General features: G+C 52.6%; 1 protein-coding gene across 4 annotated transcripts in view; it reads left to right on the top strand.

Annotated features, from left to right (window-relative positions):
* Positions 1-17: 17 nt before the first annotated feature.
* Positions 18-21,382, top strand: part of LOC101527067 (NADH-cytochrome b5 reductase-like) — a 31,843-nt gene continuing 10,478 nt past the window's right edge. For 2 of the 4 annotated variants that reach the window (XM_058655677.1, XM_058655670.1), the window contains exons 1-6: positions 18-150; positions 4,566-4,868; positions 6,373-6,521; positions 10,007-10,094; positions 14,107-14,211; positions 17,288-17,491. In XM_058655677.1, coding sequence (XP_058511660.1) covers positions 4,668-4,868; positions 6,373-6,521; positions 10,007-10,094; positions 14,107-14,211; positions 17,288-17,491 — 747 coding nt within the window. In that variant the 5' untranslated portion in view covers positions 18-150; positions 4,566-4,667. Of the gene's footprint in view, positions 151-431; positions 579-4,565; positions 4,869-6,372; positions 6,522-10,006; positions 10,095-13,389; positions 13,580-14,106; positions 14,212-17,287; positions 17,492-21,382 lie in introns of those variants that run through there. The other 2 variants (XM_058655673.1, XM_058655682.1) reach the window with 2 other exon arrangements.

The raw sequence follows: 21,382 nt of genomic DNA, 5'->3' as shown, positions 1-21,382 counted from the left end.
TTCAGCGAATCACAGTCAGGATATCCTCTTCCTGTTGCCGCCTCGCAGGCCGTGATACTTTTCCTATTGGCGTGTATCGGTGAGCACTCCCCGCCTCCCGGTGGGCGGGACCTAGAGGAGCCTCACGTGAGGGGCAGCGCAGGAGAGTGGGTGAGTGGTCGCTGGAGGGACTGGGGTGGTTCGTGAAGGAGAGCGCCGGGACTTGAAAGCTGAAGCTGAAAACATTCCTGATGCCTGTGAGCAGGTGGAGTTTGCGCGAGGCGCTTTGCTATCAGCTCAGTCTCCCTCGCTGTAGAAGAGAGGGCAGAAATGCCAAACGAGTTGCTTTCCTGCTTTTTCCTTGGGATTTCTCTTTTGACTTCTCCAGGCCGTGGCCATGCCCGCTGTGTATTGGGCGCTGTGCTGAACGCGAAAACTGAGAGGTGGAGCTTACAGTTGAGAGCACAAAGCGATTCATATCACCTGCTGTACACTTCTTGTCCCTTTTTCCGACTTGTTTTTCTTTAACACATCTCACACCGCGGTCCAGCATGTTTTCCGTGTTGATTCTGTTTGAGGACCACGCCTCCCACAAGGATGTAAGTTCCATGAACGCAGCGTTTGTTTCTACCCTGCTGTGTACCCCACACCTAAAGCACGACCTGCAGAACTGTCACTGTTTAATGGATAAATGCAAACTGGAAGTAAATAGAGTGCTTCATAGAAACCAAGGTGCAGGTCAGGCTAGGTGGCTGGCCTGGTGTTAGCTTCCTCCACATCCCAGTGCCTGCCCGTGCGCCTGACGCTAGGCTCCTAATGTCCCCTCCTAGGGGCACAGTGATGGCCCTAGACCTTGGGCTCCTGCCGTGCTCAGGGTCGGGCTTGAGTTCTTAGCTCCCCGCTTGCCATAGGAGTGAACAAATAAGAGGGGAGCATGTTTCTGCTTAAGAGGAATGAGAAGTGTAAGGTGAATAGGGGCAGGGACTACCTTGACCCTCTGACCTTTAAACTTAATGGATGGGTAGAGACATCTCACAGATTCAGCATGTGTCGTTGCCTGACTTGAAGATGGTGCTTCCCACACAGCTAGTACAGCTGCCATCTGTGATGCTAGCATCCCACAGCACCGGTTCTCCCTGCTGCTCCCTGCTGATGTGCCTAGGAGGGCAGCAGAGAGTAACCTAAGTGTTTGGGCCCCTGTACCCACCTGGGAGAATGAAATAGGATTCTGGGCTCCCAGCTTGGTCTGGCCCAACCCTGGCCATTGTGGCCATTTGGAGAGTGAACCAGAACATGGAAAAGCTCCTTTATGCTCCACCTCTCTCTGTAATCGTGCCTTTCAAATAAATAAAGAAAAATAAAAAATAAAAATAAAAAAAATAGAAATAAATCTTACAAAAAAAAAAAAAAAAGATAGTGCCCCTTAGAGAAGATAGAGGCCTAGGGACTAGTATTGTGGCATGTCAGTTGAAGTCCCCACTTGCAGTGCTGGGGCATCCTGTGTCAGAGTGGCAATACAAGTTCCAGCAGTTTTGCTTCCAATCCAGCTCCCTGTTAATGTGCCTGGGAAGACAGCAGATGATGGCCCAAATATCTGTGCCCCCTGCCACCCACATGATGTTGCAAGTTGACCAATTCTATCTCAAAAATGAATCAGAGGCAGGCTCTTAGAAGCTTAGGAACCTTTATTCCTAAGAATAAAGAAGAGGGGAGTAGCCCCAAGTGGCCATTGTCAGAGATTTTTAAACTAAACACTGGCATGAAAAACTATGTATTTAACTAAGAAGTTAGCCCTGGTGTGAAACGAAAGATTATCCAATCAGCTAGGCTAACACTGGGCAAAGTTAAGGAGGGGAAACTTGAGTCCTGTGTTTCTGTGTTTCGGCCTGGGCTAAGGGAAACTTTGTAGCTGAGTGCCACTGTGAGGTTAAGGGAAAGGTTGTCCACCTGCAACCCAATTGAAACAGTTAAGATTGTTAATTATGTTACTGTGTCTCTGTAATCTCTCATTTTTGGGGAGGCCTATGAGTTTGAGATTTAAAAAAAAAAAAAAAAAAGTGGATGCTATGCACCAGCGCAGCAGATTCTCCAAGTTTTTCCAGACACTGCTGTCCCAGCCATCCTAACCAGCAAACAAAGGTCAGGCTTTAACATCTCTGTGTCTGGTGTTGTCTCTGATGGATCTCCTAACGTTTCTTGGAGGCCAATTAGTCGTGTAGTTTAAGCTAGTGAATGGGCAAGTATTTATAGGGACTAAGAGCTACATCCTGCTTGGTAGCAAGGAAGTAAGTTTTGCAGTTAGACAGGTTTTTAAGTAGACAGTAGATGTTTTTCTAATATTCTGGTTCCGCATATGTGTCCCCAACTGAACACTTGTTTTTCTACTTACTCTGAGACTCATGTAGACTTAGAGGGCCTGATAAAACTGATGCCTTTTGAATTTTCAGGCTGTCACACCCAGAGGGAGTACCTAGCTCAAGCCTGGCCCAGCCATGGCCCAGCCCTGGCCATTTCAACCATTGGAGGAGTAAACCAAATGATGTGTTTGAAAGGCAGAATGACAACAGAGGAAGCGAGAAAAAGAGATCCTTTATCCACTAGTTCACTCTCCCAGTGGGCGCAATGGCTAGAACCACAGCTAGAAGCCAAGAGCTTTGCCTGAATCTCCCACATGGATGGAAGGGATCCAAGCACTTGGGTCATCTTCCACTTCTTTTCCAGGCATATTAGCAGGGAGTTGGATTGGAAGTAGAGCAACTGGGACTTGAACTAGTACCCACATGGGATGTGGCATTGCAGGTGCCAACGTATTCCACTATGCCACTTACATCATAAATAAAGCTGAAAAAGAAAAAAAAAAGCCTAAATAAAGCTTAAACCAGTGGGTTCTTTAAACTCATAACAGATGGGCCTGCAATGGTAGCCTAGTGGCTAAAGTCCTCACCTTGAACACCCCGGGATCCCATATGGTTCTAATCCCAGCAGCCCCTGCTTCCCCCTCTTCTAATCCCAGTGGCCCCTCTTCCCAGCTGTCTGCTTGTGGCCTGGGAAAGCAGTCGAGGAAGGCCCAAAGCCTTAGGACCCTGCACCTGTGTGGGAGACCTGGAAGAGGCTCTGGGCTCCTGGCTTCGTATTGACTCAGCTCCAGCTGTTACAGCCACTTGGGGAGTGAATCAACAGTCAGAATATCTTCTCTGTCTCTCCTTCTCTCTGTATATCTGACTGTCCAATAAAAATACATAAATCTTTAAAGAAAACTCATAATGGACGTGGCAACTTCTCTACCAATTCAAAGATACCAAAGAAGGTGGATCTGATGTTGTGAGGCAGAAAAGATGAAGCCAATCCTTACCATGTAGCTGTTTGGCATTAACTAGCCTGTCTGAGGAGTAAGAAATTGATGTAAAGAGGAGACCAGGGGCCAGTGTGGTGGCTAACCTTCCAGCTGTGGTGCTGGTATACCATATGGGCTCTGGTTCTAGTCTCAGCTACTCTACTTCTCATCCAGCTCCCTGCTAATGTGCCTGGGAAAACTGCAGAGGATGGCCCAAATCCTTGGGACACTGCAACCATGTGAAAGATCCAGAAGAAGCTCCTGGCTTCTACCCAGCCCAATTCTGGCCATTCTAGCTATTTGGGGAGTGAACAAGAGAATGGAAGATAATTTCTCTCTCTCTCTCTCTCTCTCTCTCTCTAGTAAAATAAATACATCTTTTTTTTTTAAAGATTTTATTATTATTGGAAAGCTGGATATACAGAGAGGAGGAGAGACAGAGAGAAAGATCTTCCATCCGATGTTTCACTCCCCAAGTGAGCCGCAACGGGCCGATACGCGCCAATCCGATGCCGGGAACCAGGGACCTCTTCCAGGTCTCCCACGTGGGTGCAGGGTCCCAAAGCTTTGGGCCGTCCTCGACTGCTTTCCCAGGCCACAAGCAGGGAGCTGGATGGGAAGTGGAGCTGCCGGGATTAGAACCGGCACCCATATGGGATCCTGGGGCTTTCAAGGCGAGGACTTTAGCCGCTAGGCCACGCCGCCGGGCCCCTAAAATAAATACATCTTAAAAAAAATAAACTAAAAAGGGAGCCAGAACTGACTTGCCTCCTTCACTCAGGCTGCACACTCATCTGCACACAGTACACAAGCTGATGAACACCTTGCTAGACGCCTTCGGAGTAGGGACCGTGGAGCATCTCACGCCTCACAAGTGCCGGGTTCCCAGACCAAGTAAGCATTCACCGTGCCCTGGGAATGCTTTGTACATGAGGCTGGCCTATGTGATAGGTCAGAGGAAGGCTAAGACCTTAGCCTTGTCTCCCCAGGGGCTCCTAGCTCCTGACACCAAAGCAGTTTGGAAGCAGTCGAACCAGTTTGCTAGAAATGGAAGTCCCTTAAAGATGTATTCCGCATGCCGGGGATTCACTTCTGACATTCATGGCACAAGTGCTCCCCTCTAACAGCCAATTGCATCCTAGAGCCATCTCTACCCCAGGTGGTGGCAGGGAACCTGGCACCTGCAAGCCTTGGGGAGAGGACAAGAAATAAGGGAAACTTGCGTGGGACTCTCATGTTCTCTCTCTCCTAGGCCAGCAAGGGAAGAGGCCCTGGGGCTGGGGCCTCACAGAGCCTCGCCTTCACTGGGCCGTGTCCAGATTGCCTCTCCTAGCCCACCGCAGCCCTGCTGGTGATGGATGAACAGGAGGAGCAGGAGGAGGACAACAGTGAGGAAGCCTGGCTGCAGCTGCGGCCCGTGGAGCCCTTGGTTTCCCAGTGCTGTGGCAGCGGCTGCTCCCCCTGTGTGTTTGATCTCTACCACCAAGACCTGGCTAGGTGGGAGGCAGCTCGAGCCAGCAAGGACAGGAGCTTGCTGAGTGGCCAGAAGCCGCAGGTGAGAGAGGCTGCTGGGACCAGAGGGCTGGGGCAGGTTCAGGATGGGGGTGCATGGAGCAAGGACTTCCTGGCTGCTTCCCTGGCCCTGCACATCTGCACTGGGAAGCCTTCCCCAACTCTGGAGCCCAGAGGATCCTGTGTGCATCCTGGAAGCAGAGAGTCAGGGTCAAAGCCAGCCTGGGCATGAGCTGATTGGCAGCCATGTGGCTTTAGGCAAAGTCCCCACATCTCCTCAGGCCTTGTTTCCCTCTCTGTAGAATGGAGCAAAACATTTAGATGTTCTTCTTCTTTTTTTTTTTTTTTTTTTTAATTAATGGGTTAATTTGAAAAGCAGAGTTAAGGGGAAGAAAGATCTTTGATCTACTGGTTCATTGTCCGCAAAATGCTGCAGTAGCCAAGGCTGGGCCAGGTCAAAGCCAGAGGCTCAACGATCTAGCCCATCCCTTGCTATTCTCTGGGGCATGTGAATACAGAGCTAGATTGTAAGTGGAACAGCCAGACTTTGAATCAGTGCCCAGCTGGGATGCCACCATCACAGATGGAGGCTTAGTGTGCTGTACCACAATGCCAGTGCCAAGCAGCTCATTCTTACAGACGAGGAGACTTGAGAACCAGTGATTTGCCTTGGGCCCTACAGGTGGGCCAGCAACTGAGCTGGGTCTAGTCCTGGTTCTCCTGCCACCAAGCCCAGTGCTCATCTCTAAAGACAAGGCAGCTCTATAGGGGTGCCCAGGTCCCCCGGAGTGCTGTTGGCAAGGTCATGCTTGCCTGGATGGGGATATGCTGTGTAGAGGTGGAGCCTCGGACACCACCCTTGAAGCTTACCGTTAGCATGGTGACAAAGTCAGCACTGCCACAGGGTAATGGGGTTCCAGTGCCAGGCAGGGGGCAGTAAGCAGTATCCCAGGAATGAGTTGGCTGTGGGTATTTTCTAAGAGAGAGGTCTGTGAGTCAGGGCATTCTAAGAGGGCTTTCTGGAGGTAGAAGTGTTGGGAGGGGAAGGAATATTGAAGGCAGTGGGCTGAGACTTCAAAGACATGAATTTTATATGACTGCTCACAGTGTGACCTTGGACATGTAGGCCAGCCTCCTGTTTATGGTAAAAGGAGGTTGGAGTAGGTCATTGCTGAAGTTTGCTTCATGTCTCAATTCAGAAATTCTGCAGCATGGCAGGTTTGCGGGATGGGTGGGTCAGTCATACCTCGCAGATGAGTGTTCTGGGGGGTGGACACGGCTCAGGCAGGCAGGACAGAGGACGAGGTGGTGGCCTGTGCTTGACAAGATAAAGCTTGGGAGGTGATACAGAGCATCAGGGTTACCCGTGGTGCCCTCGAGGCACCTTCACAGTTACCTGCGCGTGTTCTTTATCCTGGGGCTCAAGGAGCCATGGGATCAGAGCGTGAGAGGGCGGTGGATGAGGCAGGGCCGGGTGACACTGCCCGATAGGGATCCTGGGCAGACTCGAGCCCTGGCACAGGCTGTTGAATCTTTTCCGATTACAGAGTTGCCCCTCTGAGCTGAACCCGGAGACCTTTGTGGGCTTCCGCATCAGTGCCACAGAGAAAGTCACCAAGGACACCTACCACGTGCGGTTTGCACTCCCGGCAAGCAGCCAGCTGGGCCTGCGGCCCGGGCAGCACCTCATCCTGAGGTAGGTGCAGGCTCCTGGCTCGCTAAGCTGGGACCCAGGAGACCTCCACTTCTCAGCTTCACCATAGACCCAGTACCCCGCAGTAGACACAGAGGATCCCAGGAGGGAAGAGGTTAATGCAAGGTGTGACTTGGTGTCACCCTCACCAAGTCCTTGTCATGTCCCCAGAGACAAGTCAGGGAGGTGTAGGAGTTTGCCCATGATCGCACGGTTGGAAAACATTGGCGCCAAGCTGTGAGGGTGGGCAGTCTGCAGTATGGATGTAATTGGATTAGCACCACTTGGTGGAAAGGGTAGCATCACCAGGAAGAAGGAGCTTGCCCAGTGTCCCATTGCTGCTATTCAGTGAGCCAGGTTCAAACCCAGATGGCCTGGCTCCCAAGTTACTCTTCATCACTGCCCTATTTTCCAACTCACCCCCAGCCCCACCCTCCTCTGGGCAGATGTCTAACCCCTCCCCTCAGCCTACTCTGGCTCTTCTCCCACCCCTACCTGCCTTGTGACATCTTTCCTGGAACACTGAGCCTCTAGCTCTGGGACTCAGCAGAGAGATGCAAGCGCCAGACATGGGTGTCACTGGCTCTGGCTTGGCTACCACTGGAGACTGTGTGGGCAGGGGAAGAGGAAAGGGCATAGGACGAGCCCAGGAGCACTGGCGCTTTTGGTGTGGGCAAGAGCAGGAACCAGCAGAAGAGGCAGGGGCACAGCCAGAGGACAAGGAGAGAACCGGGAAAGTGCTTTTGCTGGTCTGAGTCCACTGGCATAGGGGTTCAGCACAGTCCAGCCTGTGGCCTGAAGTCCACTGGTCAGTGGGCAGGAGGGGTCACAGGGTAGGGCACTGATGATGTCCAGAACTCCCACCTCCAGATGGAACCCTCTTCCATCCTGTCTGCCACTACAGTGGTACCTGACCATGTAACCCTTGCCCATATCCAGACACCTTGCAATCACCTCCTGATCCAAGGCTGCTTCTTGCCGAATTCTCCTCTTTCTGCCTTGCCCCTGGGCTCAGCCTCCTCAGCTGCCCACCATTTCCTGACTTGCTAACCATGTCCTGTCCTGAGCAGTTGTGGTCCTTCCCTCTGCCTGCCGTTGCTCCCCTTCCTGTCCCTGCTGTGCCCTGTCTTTTCTCAGTACCTGATTCCAGGAAACATCCCAGGTTCCTTGGATAAGAGTGGATGCTATGAAACCTTTGCATGACAAGCAGATATCTGAGGGCTTTGCATTCAAGCCATGGCATATTTTCCATTCCTTACTCCCTTGCCTGTGTCCTAGACTTGATTCAACATTTCTGTCTCATCCTCCTGCTTTTGATGCACTGGGACAGGACACTTTCAGTCTTTGCGTGCTACAAGAGTTGTGCAGACTGCAGCCCTGGGAGAGGAGTGTTTGGTGCTCCTGGAAATCCTGGAGGAGGAGGAAGAGGGACCCCAGCTGTAGGTCAGAACCGTGGATGCTTTCCATCAGGGCCAGTGACTGCCCTTCTCCAAGCACTAGATTCATCTTTGGCTTAATGTTAAGGCAATGAGAGCATCTGGGTCTTTACTGCAACATGGCAATCACTGTCACTTATGTTGCCTTACCCTGATGGCTGATGATATTATAGAGTCCAGGTGACAGGACTCTGGCCCGGGGGCCCTTTGAAGCCTCTTCCAGTTCCTGGGCTCATGGCATGTGGCTCTGCCTGTTCAATACTTGTCATCAGGGTTTCTTTTTCTAGTTGTATGACCAACAGGAGGTCAGGAGAGGCCACAGTCATGTCCCTCAGAGGGCCCCCATCCTCAGTGCACCTGTGAAACTCTCACCCACCTATCATCCCAGAGCAGCCATGCGTCTAGGACACAGGTGGTCATCCCCTTTGTGCAGAAGGGGCAGGGAGAAAGGACTGACATGGTGTCACAGATTAGGCTACTGCTTGCAATGCGGGCATCCCATATCGGAATGTTGGTTTGAGTTCCATCTGTGTTGCTTTCAGTGCAGCTCGCTGCTGACACCCGAGAAAGCAGCAGATAATGGGCCAAGTGCTTGGGCCACTGCCACTCACACGGGAGACCAGCATGGAGTTCCAAGCTACTCTTTTCATCCTGGCCCAACCTTGGCTGTATGGGCACTTGGGGGGGTGGTGAACCAATGGATGAAAGAGATAGCTCTCTCTCTCTTTTTCTCTCTCTCTCTCTTTCAAATAAATAAATATAAATAAATACTTTTTTTGGTTTGTTTTACAAAGAGAAGAGCCAGGAGGGATAGATAAGCTGGAATCTCATGCGCAGCCATGGCTAAGACCTGCACTCTTACTAAAAGCTGTTTTAAAGATTTTATTTATTTATATTGTTTGAAACACAGAGTTATATAGAGAGAAGGACACAAACACGTATACACATACAGAGAGAGATCTTCTATCTGGTGGTTCACTCCACAAATGGCCACAATGGGTGGAGCTGGGCAGTTGATGCCAGGAGCCAGGAGCTTCTTCTGGGTCTCCTACATGGGTGGCAGATGCCAAGCTCCTGGACTGTTTTCCACTATTTTCTCAGGTGTATTAGCAGGGGGCTGTATTGAAAGTAGAGCAGTTGGGACTTGACCTAGCACCCATATGAGATGCTGGTGCTGCAAGCAGGGGCTTTGCTATGCCAGAGCACAGGGCCTTTATTTATTATATTTATTATTATTTTTTTTTTTTTTACTGAAAAGTCAGATTTACAGAGAGAAAGATCTTCCATCCGCTGATTCACTCTCCAAGTGGCTGCAACAACCAGAGCTAAGCCAATCTGAAGCCAGGAGCCAGGAACCTCCTCCAGGTCTCCCACATGGGTGCAGGGTCCCAAGGCTTTGGGCTGCCTCCTACTGCTTTCCTATGCTACAAGCAGGGAGCTGGAAGGAAAATGGAGCAGCCAGGATATGAACCAGCACCCATATGAGATCCCAGCACATGCAAGGCAAGGATTTTAGCCATTAGGCTACCATTCCAGGCCCTATTTATTTATTTACTTACTTATTTTTTTATTTATTTGGTGCTGCAAATAGAGGTTTGCCCTGATATGTCATAGCATGGGATGTTTATTTATTTATTTATTTATTTTAAAGAATTAGAGACAATGATCTTCATCTACTGGTTATCTCCCCAAATGGCCACAATAGCCAGAGCTGAGCCAGGTTGAAGCCAGGAGCCAAGAGTTTCATCTAGGTCACCTAGATGAGTACAGGGCCCCAAGAACTCGGGCTATCTTCCGTTGCCTTCCTAGGTGCAGTATCAGGGAGCTAGATTGAAAGTGGAGCAGCCAGGACTGGAACCAGTGCCCATGCGGGATGGCACAGAGCAAGTGGCAGTTTTACCTGCTTCACCATAGCATTGTCCCCATGCAGGCCAATGCCCTTCTTTCTCTGTACTTTGCCTGCCACTCAGTGAAGACCTCGGGGTATAAGTGAACCCCTCTTCCCTTCCACCTGCTGAGTGACTGCCTCACTGGGTGCCTCTCTTTTCCCAGAGGAAGAGTAAATGACTTGGAAATCCAGAGAGCCTACACACCCATCAGCCCCGCCCATGCCGAAGGGTACTTTGATGTTTTGATTAAGGTGAGTTGGTTCCTGAGGGTGCTTGAAGATGCCACGGCCCAGGATCCCCTGAGTCAGCTCGGTTGGGATGAGGCCACTTCCATGGTGGAAGAGAAGGCAGCGCTCAAGCAGGGGGAAGAGCAGGGTTGAATGAAGGAAGCCTTCTGCTTTCTCCTTTTGGATGGAGGGGGCGGGGAGGGTTGCCAGACCACCCGCTGAGGGCACCTTCCTGGAAGATTTTTGGAGAAAGGAAAAGGAACTCTGTCAGTGTTTTACCCACACCAACAGGGCCACAGTGACCAAGGCCCCCATCTCTGCCCTGTGTGGGCACTGAGATCTGCAGGTGAGTTGGGCCCAGCACCTTCCCCAAGACCAGGGAGCAGACCTGAAAAAGTGTTGACCGACAAAGCCCAGTGCAACTCAGAGCAGCCGGGGTGCAGGGAAGGCGGGTGGGCATCCTGGCTGTATGCAAGGACAGGAAGTAGGGGGAGTGTGGGGGAAACCTGAGGGCAGGGCACAGCATGGGAGGCCTGAGCTGGGGAAGTCAGTGATTTCACTTGGAACAGAAGGGGTTTATATTGAGACTGTCCAGCCTCAGTGGGTTGCCAAGGGCCCCATGGGTGGAACCAAGCTGACATCACCCCTTGGGGAGCTGGGTGGGAGAGGGATGCCTGCCTGGAGTCTGCAAAAAAGGATCAAAAATGGGCAGTAGCAGGGAGAAGGGGCATGGATCACCTGAGAACAGAAGGAGAGGGTGCTTAGGGGCAGCAAGTGGAGGAGTTGGCAGAAGTAAGGTTGACTAAGTGGGTTGGGTAAAGAACGTTCTAGTATTCCCAGGAATAGGCAACAACTGTATGTGAGGCTTCTGCCCAATGATGGAAAGAATCATTAGGTTGAATTAGTGAAATTGCTGACTTAACAGACATGGCAGTGGTCAGCCTACTGGATAAACCTGAACCATGGTTTCCTTAATGGAGTCCCAGGGCATGCTCATGTTGAGGAGCAGTGTTCATATCCGGGTCATCTTTCACCCCAAGTCCCCAGGAGGACTGAGGCTGCAGGGCTAGTAAGCAGTGCCAGGTGGGTGAGGCCGGCCCTGGCCCCTGCCCCTGGCTGAGAGCCCCCAGCCCTGGCCCCTGCCCCTGGCTGAGAGCCCCTCCCCGCCCTGGCCCCTGCCCCTGGCTGAGAGCCACCCCCCCACACCGCCCTGGCCCCTGCCCCTGGTTGTGAGCTCCCAGCCCTGCCCCTCCCCCTGGCTGAGAGCCCCACCCCCCCGGCCCTGGCTCCTGGCCCTGGCTGTGAGTTCCTAGCCATGCTCTGGCTCCAGCTCCTGTCTTCCCTGACTGCCTTCGGAGGCTGTGTGCTTCTCCCCTTGTCTGTCAGTTTGGATGTGTTCCTTTCTCCACGCAGCTGTTTGCCTGGGAGATCCCACAAATCCTCTCCAAATGGCCTGCCGCCCCCGGCTGCTGCCTGGGCGCCTCTGCTGTGCAGGGCTGCAGGGCGGCTGGATGGCTCCCAGCTGCACGGCTGATTTTCTCCTTCGTTTACCAGAAAGCCTCACTTAGAGAGATGCTTAATTACCCCTAAGCTGCTGGCTAGTCAAAGCCAGACACGTCTGCCGCTCACTCAGGAAGTGGCCGGGGTTTTGCAGGTTGTCCTCATCTACAAGCACTGAACGCCCACTTCCAGCCCTTATTCTCAGTGTCTTCACCTCATTACCACCCTGCAGAGCGGATGCCACTAACCCTATTTTCCAGATGAGGAATTTGGAATCCATAGGATGCCCATGTCCCAAGGTTGTACGATCTTGAGCAGAAGGATGCAAATTCAGCGTCAGTTCTGCTGGACCAGTGTGCATTGGACATTCCTGTGCTGCTGGAGACATGGGAGAACCCTCTCTTGGTCTTTGGGAGGCTCCTTGTGCTGCAGGCCTTGGAGGCCACAGTTGTGGCTGTGGCACTCCCCTCCATCCACCCCACCTCCCGCCAGGACTACAGCCAGAAAACACATGTGTCCCAAGACATACAAGCGCGCCCTCACACCAAACCTTCTTCTAGGTTAGGCCAGGACTACCTTCCTCCTGCAGGTGCTGTCCAAGGAGGTCAGGATGGCCGTGGAAGGGGATGTGGTGCTGGAAATCAGCTGTAGGGGGCAGCACCCAGTGTCTCCCTGAAGCCTGGCTGTGTTGTTGCACATGGTCTCCTGCCTCCCAAGGCATCCCCTCACCTCTCCTACCACATCCCTTGGCTATTCCCAAAACATGAACTGGCCTGCCCCACTCCTAATTAATGTCCTCCCTTTCCTGCTGCTCCCATCTCAGGGAATTCTTTCCTGCCTAGTCCTTCAGGGTCTAGCCCAAATGCTTCCTCCGCCTCCAGGAAGCCACCCTTGATGTCACTCTGTGAAAGTGCCAGTATTTGCCTCAGGATTCTCCTTGCTAGAACTTGCTGTCTCATGGGGTGGTAGGTGGTCTTTGCCTTCCAAGACTGTGAGCTCCTCCAGGGACAGGCTCATTCAAGATTGCTTGGTTGATTCCTTCAAATACAAAGTCTATCTGTGGTTCAGACACTAGCTGTCTTCATGGAGTTTCAAGGTAATTTTCTGTCCCACAACACCAGCATTGTACCCAACACTGAGCAGGCATGCCCCATCATGTAGAGGAACCCCGGGACCCCTCCTAAGACCTCCAATTCTCATTCTGCCAGGAGAGGGTGCAGGGTGATCCAGAGATTAAAAATGGGTGGCATGCAAACCCAGGCCACACATTTTTTAAGGATTTATTTGTTTTAAAGGCAAAGTGGCAGAGAGGGAAATAGATCTTCCATCGACTGGTTCACTTTCCAAATGGCTACAATAGCCAGGGCTGGGCAAGATCAAAGTCAGAAACCAGAAACTCCTACCTGGTCTCCCATGAGGGACCAGGAGCCCAGGTAACTTGAGCCCATTTTTCTCCACTGCTTCCTAGGGCACTGAGGCAGAAGCAGAGCAGCCGGGACTTGAACCAAGCACTCTGACATGGGCTGTGGGCATTTTGAGTGGCAGCTTAATCCCCTGTGCCTCACCACTCACCTTCCAATGTGTTTCAAAATGTTAAATGAATTGGTGACATTTGGAAGATTTTAAATGAAATTAGGGACTTCTTGTCCATTTTGGGAAGGTAAGAGATGGGGCATGGGCAGCGCCTCAGACTAGACTGGCACCTGTAAAGTGGCTTGGCCCTCAGAAGGAGCCTCCACTCACCAGATCTGTCATGTCCCCACCGCTCCCTGTTGTCTTGTAGACACTGAGGCAGAGCCTTGATTATTGTGTCTTGTCACCTGGTTCGCCCTTCCCTGTTGTCAGGTATATGGCTCCTGCAGGTGTTTGGGGTGAGCACCCTTAAGAATGCTCAGACCCTGTGGGTGCTCCTCCCAGCCTCAGTGTGTGCAGAAGCATCTCTATGTGTGCAGGTATCTAGGCTGTATCTACAGACAGTGGTGGTCCCAGCTCACTGAAATGAGATCATGGTGTATGGGGAGGCAGAGTGGGGTGGGGACTGCGCTGCAGCAGGTGGAGCCACTGCTGGGGATGCTTGCCTCCTGTATTCCAGTGCCTGGTTCAATCCAAGCTACTGGGCTCCCAGGCCAGCTTCCTGGGAAGCAGCAAATGATGGGTTGTGTGTTTGGAGCCCTGCCACCCATGTGAGAGACTCAGACTGAGTTTGAAGCTCCCAGCTTTGACCCTAGCGCAGCTCTGGAAATTTGGCATTTGGGTGTATTAACCAGTAAGCGGAAGAGCTCTCTGTCAGTCTCTGTAGCTCTGACTTCTAAATAAATGTACATTAAAAATAAACAGGAATGCGATAACCCAGATAGAACCGTGAGCAAGCAGTGGGTAGTGTGGTCCATAGGGCAGCTGTGGGCAGCATTGTGAGCAGTGTGGTCCATGGGGGGGCGCATGTGGGCAGTGTGGTCTACGGGGACAGCAAGTAGGCAGTGTGGTCCATGAACCAGCATGTGCTGTCCCACCGAGGACTTCTTGTGTTTGTTTCCAGTGCTACCAGACTGGGCTTATGTCCCAGTATGTGGAGTCCTGGAGACCTGGAGACGTGGCTTTCTGGCGAGGACCCTTTGGAGCCTTCTGCTATAAACCAAACCAGGTCAGTGCCTCCCCTCTCGTGGAGCTTGGCCCATGTGGTCAGGCTTCAGGCTGTGGAATGTCACTGTGCCGTTCTCCTGAGCACATCCTTATGGACAGACAGAGGAGGAGAAGGAGTAAGCGCTGGTGGGCAAACTGCCTGCCATTCTCCTGGACTACCCATATGTGCCCTTGGTTTAGGAAATCAGACTCATGTCCCTGATGTTTCAGTCACCTGATCACTGGGAACCCACTGCTTCCCAGCTTGAAGGCCGCATCCATCTCCATGGCCTGCCCTGCCCTCCCCTGCCTCTCGCAGAGACCAATGCCTGTGTGGCGAGAGGGTTAGCACTGAGTGCCAGGGGACTCTGGGTCCTGCATTCTCCAGCTCAGGACTGCCCCTTCTGTGAGTCTGGCCTGTGGGAAGCACCGAGAATGCCAGATCTTCGTTGTACACCTTTGTGGTATCTTTATGACAAAGTCTGGAAGCAACTGTATTTCCAGCAGTGGAGTAAAAGTGAAGAACAAAGGGCTACAGGTGCTGGGTGCAATATGGTCCTGGATCTTAAAGGGACATTTATACATGATGCTGCATACTTAAAATGCTGTGAGAAGCAGGGACACACACTAAGCCCAGGGGAGTACACAGCAGGTTGGAAAACTCAATAAGCATGGAAGAATTAGGAAAGGACAGTGCCATGACACATGAGCAGCTCTGGCTGCTCTGGAGTTACAGGTGATTTTATTTTCTTCATCATACTTTCCAAATGACATACACAGCATACCTAACACCTGAATAAAGAGGAAAGCAAAGCCACATGAAAACATGAGAACAGGTGAATCCTGCTCACTCACTGTGCTTTCCATTTCATTTAAAATTAGCATGTATTATTTTTTTCTTATTACAAATGCAGTGCATGTTCATCACTCCCCCCAAAATCAGCAGATAGAGACATGGAGAAGAAAATCAAAAACACTGATAGTCATCCCTGTTTTCAGAGACACCAGCCTGAGACCTTGGCATCTGCCCTTGAAAGCCCTCTTCTGTACATGTGTGTACATACATGTGTTTGGGTGTGGCTGTAGTGATATGGAGTCCATACGTGGCACCCTCTGTGTGTCAGGCTCTGCCCTTGGCATACGCTATGTAGGTCCTCAATTTCACCCTCACTTGCTCCGCTACCTCCGTGTGCATGTGGGAGCATGTGATGTGCATGTGCTAATCCGCTCCCATGGTAATCTCTTCACCTTGACCGAGCCCAGCCTGGCGTTTTAGCCAAAAGAGCCTCTGTGTGAGCAGGACACGGGACCTGGCCCTGCCTGCCCCTGGCCTGGCACACAGACACCAGGTAGGTGTTGTTTCTCAGCAGGAGCCCTAATGCCTCATGGCTGCTCACTGGCATGTGCAGGTGGCTAGGAAGCCGACGTGCTTCTTGGGGAAGGCCAGAGGGCAGGATCGGGGAGAGGGTGTCTCATGTGCTAACACCTGGCCGCTAGAACAGCAGCAAGTCTGGGCTTGCTCCATGAGGCTACTGGGCACTGCTGCCCTCCACCCAGCCCTGTGTTGCTGCTGCTCTGTGGTCGGCGTCACTATGGGTGGATCTCACATCATCTTGCTGTGCCCATGCCTGACTCTAGGGACCCAGATTGAGCCAGACAAGTACTGTCCCCGTCATCCTGAAGGTGACAGTGGCACAATGTGACCAGTGTGACGCCGCAGGATGCACGGGGAGCAGTGGGGACACAAAGGAAGCACCTGCCTCCTGTCTCCCAGCCCCGGGGAAGGCTTCTTAGAGGACAGCCAAGCTGAGGCAAGGGAGAGGAGGAGACAGAAGTAGAGAAAGATTATGAATGCAGGGTGGGACACTGGACACAAGCCATGGCCCACAGGAGGGTGTCTGAGGGGCCAGAGCAGAAGGAACCTGACTGCAGGCAGCCCAGGCTGGGTACCAGGTGCAACTGCTGGCTCACTGATGCCCCACAATAGTGCTGGGATAGCTGGTACTGTGAGGAATGGCTGTTGCTTTTCACTGCTGGAGAAGCCGAGACACAGGTGGGTTGGGGACCTTGCCTAGACCACCCTGCTGGAGATGGGTACACAGAGGCCTGTGTACCTGGGGATGAGTATCTGGGCAGGAGTCACATGCTCATCTCTAAGGCCCTGACCTTGAAAAGGATTGTGCCTTTGCAGAGGCCAAGAGCCTCTTGGGCAGGACCTGAAGGTTTATTTGTTTGTTTTTGTTTTCTTTTTTGAAAACCAGAAAGGCGGAGAGAGAAATTTTCCCATCTATTGGTTCACTCCGCGGATGACCACAACATCCCTGGCCCGGGGCCAGGCAGAAGTCAGGAACTTCTTGCACATCTCCCACAGAGGTGCAGGAGCCTTGCAAGCACCTAATCTACCTTCTACTGCCTTTCTAGACACATCTGCAGGGAGCTGGATTGAAAGTGGAGCAACCAGGACTCAAGCCAGTGCCTATGTAGGATGCTGGCATTGCAGGTGGCAGCTTGTTAGGCCACAGCACCAGCCCCAGGACCTGAGGCCCACTGCAAAGCTCTTGGGTGCCATTGTGGTGCTGGGCATTGCTAGGTGTGAAGCCATATAATGTAGAGAATAGCAGGCTTGAGTCCATGCTTGGGTTCTGAGATCTCTGCCAGGCTATCCTGGGGCAAAGAAAGCAGCTTAGAGACCAGGGCCTGGGGCACAGTTTTGGTGGGAGCAGGTGTCAACCCAAGTGCAGTAGGAAGGCCCCCTGGCTAGGGAAGTCACCCCACCATGGGAAATGGTAAGCTCCCTGTTGTGAAAGTGTTGAAGTGGGGAGTCCTAATACAGGTGCTTTTTGAAACACCAAGCCCACTCTAGGGCGGCCTCCCCTGTTAGGTTCCTTCCAGCCTCAAGATCCCACAGCCCGTGCTTCTCAGCACTCATGTGCCTGACACAGGCAGGAGTCGAGAAGGGGACATGAGTTTGGGGAGTGTGTAAGAAGGACAGTGTTATCCAATTTCAGCAAACCCAGGAGAAGACCGTGTGGTGGGTGGCGATATGAGACCCCTTGTGCACACATACACCTGTCCCATGCCCACTTCTTGCCCCCTAGCATGGTGAGCTCCTCATGCTGGCTGCGGGCACAGGCCTGGCCCCCATGGTGCCCATCCTGCAGAACATCACAGACAACGCAGAGGATGAAACCTTTGTCACGCTGGTCTGCTGCTTCCGGACCTTCGAGGGCATCTACCTGAAAGCCTTCCTCCAGGAGCAGGCCCGCTTCTGGAACGTGCGCACCTTCTTCGTGCTCAGCCAGGTGAGGTCACTTTCTTCCCTGACTGAGACCATGCAGTCAGCTGACACCTGTCCTGGCCTCCCGAGGCAGGTAACTCCAGTGCATGATGCAGATGAGGACACAGTGGCTCAGTGAGGTGACAGGTACCAGCCTGGTGTGGTGAAGGTTTGATCTCACCTGGGGCTTGGCCAACTCTGGAACCCCAGCTCTGACCCACTGTGCTTGGCTGCCTCGTGTTTTCCCCTGGCATCATCAGATCAGTCACACAAGGCCATGGGCCAGGAGGACAGGCAGGTAGAAGAGGGCACATACATCAGGTCAGTGTTCATGCTCTGCACTTAGCACATTGCCAGGTGCAGAGTAGGAGCTGCCTCAGTCGCGGCTGGCTTCCATTGCGTCTGGCCTCCTGCTTTTGTCACTTTCCCATTGCAGCAGTGACATCCTCTTGCTAGCTCACAGTTCTGAAGGCCCCAAGGTATGGCACCAGCATCTACTATGCTACAGCAAGGACTGCCTGGCATCCCAAAGGCTGGAGCCCAGTGTGTGTGTGTGTGCCCTGCTTGGTCCTTTTGTAGCAACCATGTTGTAGGAACTAACTCAGGGGTCTGGGGAGAGCTACATTAGTCCCTACTGAGAGCAGTGCCCCCCAACAACCCAGTCGTCTCCAGGTGGCCCACCTCTTAAAGCTCCAATGGCACCAGCATAGCACCCACACCCTGGAGAATAAACCTCCTGCACAAACCTCTGGGAGACACACCACGCCCAAACCTACTACCACCTCATTGTCCCTCCTGGGGGACAGCTGCAAATGTGGTATCTGGAAGCAGAATGGCCTCCTGACCTCTTCTCTCTGCCTTCAGAGGGACCCTTTCTGAGACTCAGTCAACTCCTTATGTCATGCCCTGCTATCAGCTGCTGTCATTCCCCTGCCTGCTCTGGTCTGTAGTCTCTGGACACTGGTCAGAGTGTCCGGCAGGGCCTCCCCTCCACTCCATGTCATCTACCTGGGGGTGAACCATGGACTACTTATTCCATATATATACTTAATTCCATATGTATACATATATACGGAGTATATGTATAATATATTATATACTACTTATTCCATATATATATGTGGAATATATATTATAGACTATATTATTTTCCATATATAAAATATATATTATATACTATATACTCTTGGAGGCAGCCTGTGGTGGGCACCAGTACTTTGTGGTTGGGGCAGGTGTCTCCAGGTCCCTGGGCACCCCAGAGGCAGGGTCTGTGGAAAGATAGACATGGGGGCCATTCCAGGTGAATGTGCGTGCATGTGAAGTGTCCAAGGCAAGGCAACCAGGCCAGTGGGTAGCATACAACCTTGAGCAGGGCCAGGAAAAGCCACTGTTGCCAGCAGTGGTCAGCCCTGTCTGAGGGGGTGGCCCGGGTTGGTGGGAAGAGGGGCAGGGGACAGATACCTGCAGAGGCAGCCAGCTGTGGGCCAGCCTTCCTTCACTTCTGCTCCCAAGCCACCCACAGAATTCCAGGAAGACCTCACCAAGAACAACTGCCCTTCCCACTCCTTTCTCACAGGATGCTTGCCTGTATAAGGGGCACTGATCACAGTTCCCCTTTACCCATCCCGTGTTCTGGACCAGCTCTGCCATTTGCACCTGACATCTGTTAACTCACTGAAGCTCCACCCTAGGCCCAGGAGGCCCAACCACACACACACACACAACACACACACCCTTTACCAGTGTGGAAACAGGCGTGGAAAGCTGGGTGGTGAACCCCTCTGGCCTGCTCAGAGGTTAACCTCTGGCTGCCCGCCAGCAGGAACACGGCCAGGAGGGCTTCTTGGCATGAGTGGCATTGGCACCTGGGCTCAAAGCTGAGTTCAGTTCACCAGCAGCAGCTCTTCAGCCTGGAGCCGGAACCCTGATGGTGCTGGAGTCAGGACCGTGATGGCAGGGAGGCTGTGGTGGCTCCTGCTGTCCTGGCCTGGACTGTATTGACAGCATCCTCTCTAGAGTCGTGGCACTCTAGCCACTACCTGCTGATCTGTCCGTCCTGCAGCCCAGAGGCAGGTCTGCCCACATCGCCATCATGTGCCCAGCCTTCCCCAGGCTCCTGCTCACTGGGAACCCAAGCCCAGTGGCCCTGCCACCCTCTGCAGCCTCCTCTCCTGGCCTACCCTCCTGCGTGCTGTGTCTGATGTTGCTGATGGACTGTTGGTACTGGCATGCTGTGCTTCTGGCCGCTAGACCCTTGCTCGTGCTGTTCACCCCATTTTCCTTGCCCAATATCACCTTATCTCTGGAATCTCTGCTGAGGTGCAGGTCCATTACATAAGCTGGCTGGGAGCCCCAGTCTGGCCCCCCACCTGCTGCATCACTGTTGTGGACAGGATCCCCATCTAGGCAGCCCACCCAGCATGTCTCAGGGCAGGGGGTGCTCAGCTGAACCCAGTGAGGCCTGGGGGAAATGGGCAGGAGGAGGGGGATTCACGCCCCAGCTGCTCTGTTTCTGCTTCACTCCCTGCTCATGCATCTGGGAAGGCAGTGGGTGATGGCCCGAATGCTTGAGTCCCTGCCACCCTCACAGGAGACCTGGGTGCAGCTCCAGGCTCCTGGCTTCAGCCTAGCCCAGCCCCAGCTATTGTGATCATTTAGGGAGTAAAGCAGCGAATGGAGGGTCTGTTTCTCTTTTTGTCTCTTCCTCCCTCCCTCTCTTTCTTACTCTGCCTTTCAGCTAAAATAAATAAATAGAAATAAACAGATCCAGTTCCTTGGCGGGAGGGGAGAGGATTATTCCCTCTCCCCTCCCAACACCAGTCTGGTACCAGAGACCTGTGACTGGGACGAAGTGTGGAACATGCAGGTCCAAGGCTGTGTGAGCACAGGCCCCAGGGAACGGAGGTGTCTCCTTGCGGAGCCTCTAACCGGTTACGCCGTGGTTGTTCCTGACCTGGACCTTCACAGCTGGTGCCCCTATTCCAGTTGCTCAGGGCTGTGGCTGTCACTAAGGTGGAAAGCACAGGGTGGGTCCAAGCGGGAAGGGGAGTGGTGAGGAGTCTAGCTGCAGCCCACTGCATCCTGGCCCCCCACCCCAGTAACCAGGAACATATCCCCAGGATCTGCAAGGGCAGGGCCCTGCTCAGGTGTTTCGTGCATCTTTCTTTGTTTCTGTGCTGTTTATGTGAGTCCTTCTTTTCATTTAAATTCTCTATAAATACTTAATAACTTGCTCACTTTGCTACACATATGCTCATTTTTAAATTAATTAATTTGAAAGGCAGAGGGAGAGGGAGATCTTCCGGCTACTATTCACCTTCTAAGAACCAAACTGGGCTTAACTGAATCTGGGAGCCAGGAACTCATTCTGGGCCTTCTGTGTGAGTGGTAGGGACCCAAGAACTTGAGCCAAATATCATTCACTGTCTCCCAGAGTGCTCATGAATAGAAAGCAGAGCTGGCATTGAAACCCAGGGACTCTAATATACGATACAGTTGTCGCAGTTGGCAACTCAACCCCTGTGCCTTAAGCACACCCCTATGCATATGCTATATTGTTTGCCCAAGGGGTCGACATTGTTGTACATCAGATTAAACTGCCACTCTGAACAGCGACATGCTGTATCAGAGTGCCTAGGGCCAAGTGCTGCCCCTGCCTCAGTTTCCAACCCAGCCTCCTGCTGATGTATACCCAGGGAGGCACCAGGTGTCTACTCAGTTACCCTGGCACTCATGCGGGAGACCCTAGGGGAAGTGCCTGACTCCTGGCTTCAGCTTGGCTCAGCCACAGCTGTTGCAGACATTTGGGGAGTAAACCAGAGGATGGAAGACCCCCTCTTTCTGGCTCTCCATCACTTTGCCTTTCAGATAAATCAAGTGGGTGAATAGACAGGTCGAAGTGTTTAAAGGACAGAAG

Source organism: Ochotona princeps, chromosome 2, assembly GCF_030435755.1.
Source record: "Ochotona princeps isolate mOchPri1 chromosome 2, mOchPri1.hap1, whole genome shotgun sequence".
NCBI lineage: Eukaryota > Metazoa > Chordata > Mammalia > Lagomorpha > Ochotonidae > Ochotona > Ochotona princeps.
Note: the sequence above shows the minus strand (reverse complement) of the source record. Positions and strands in the feature narration are given on the sequence as shown.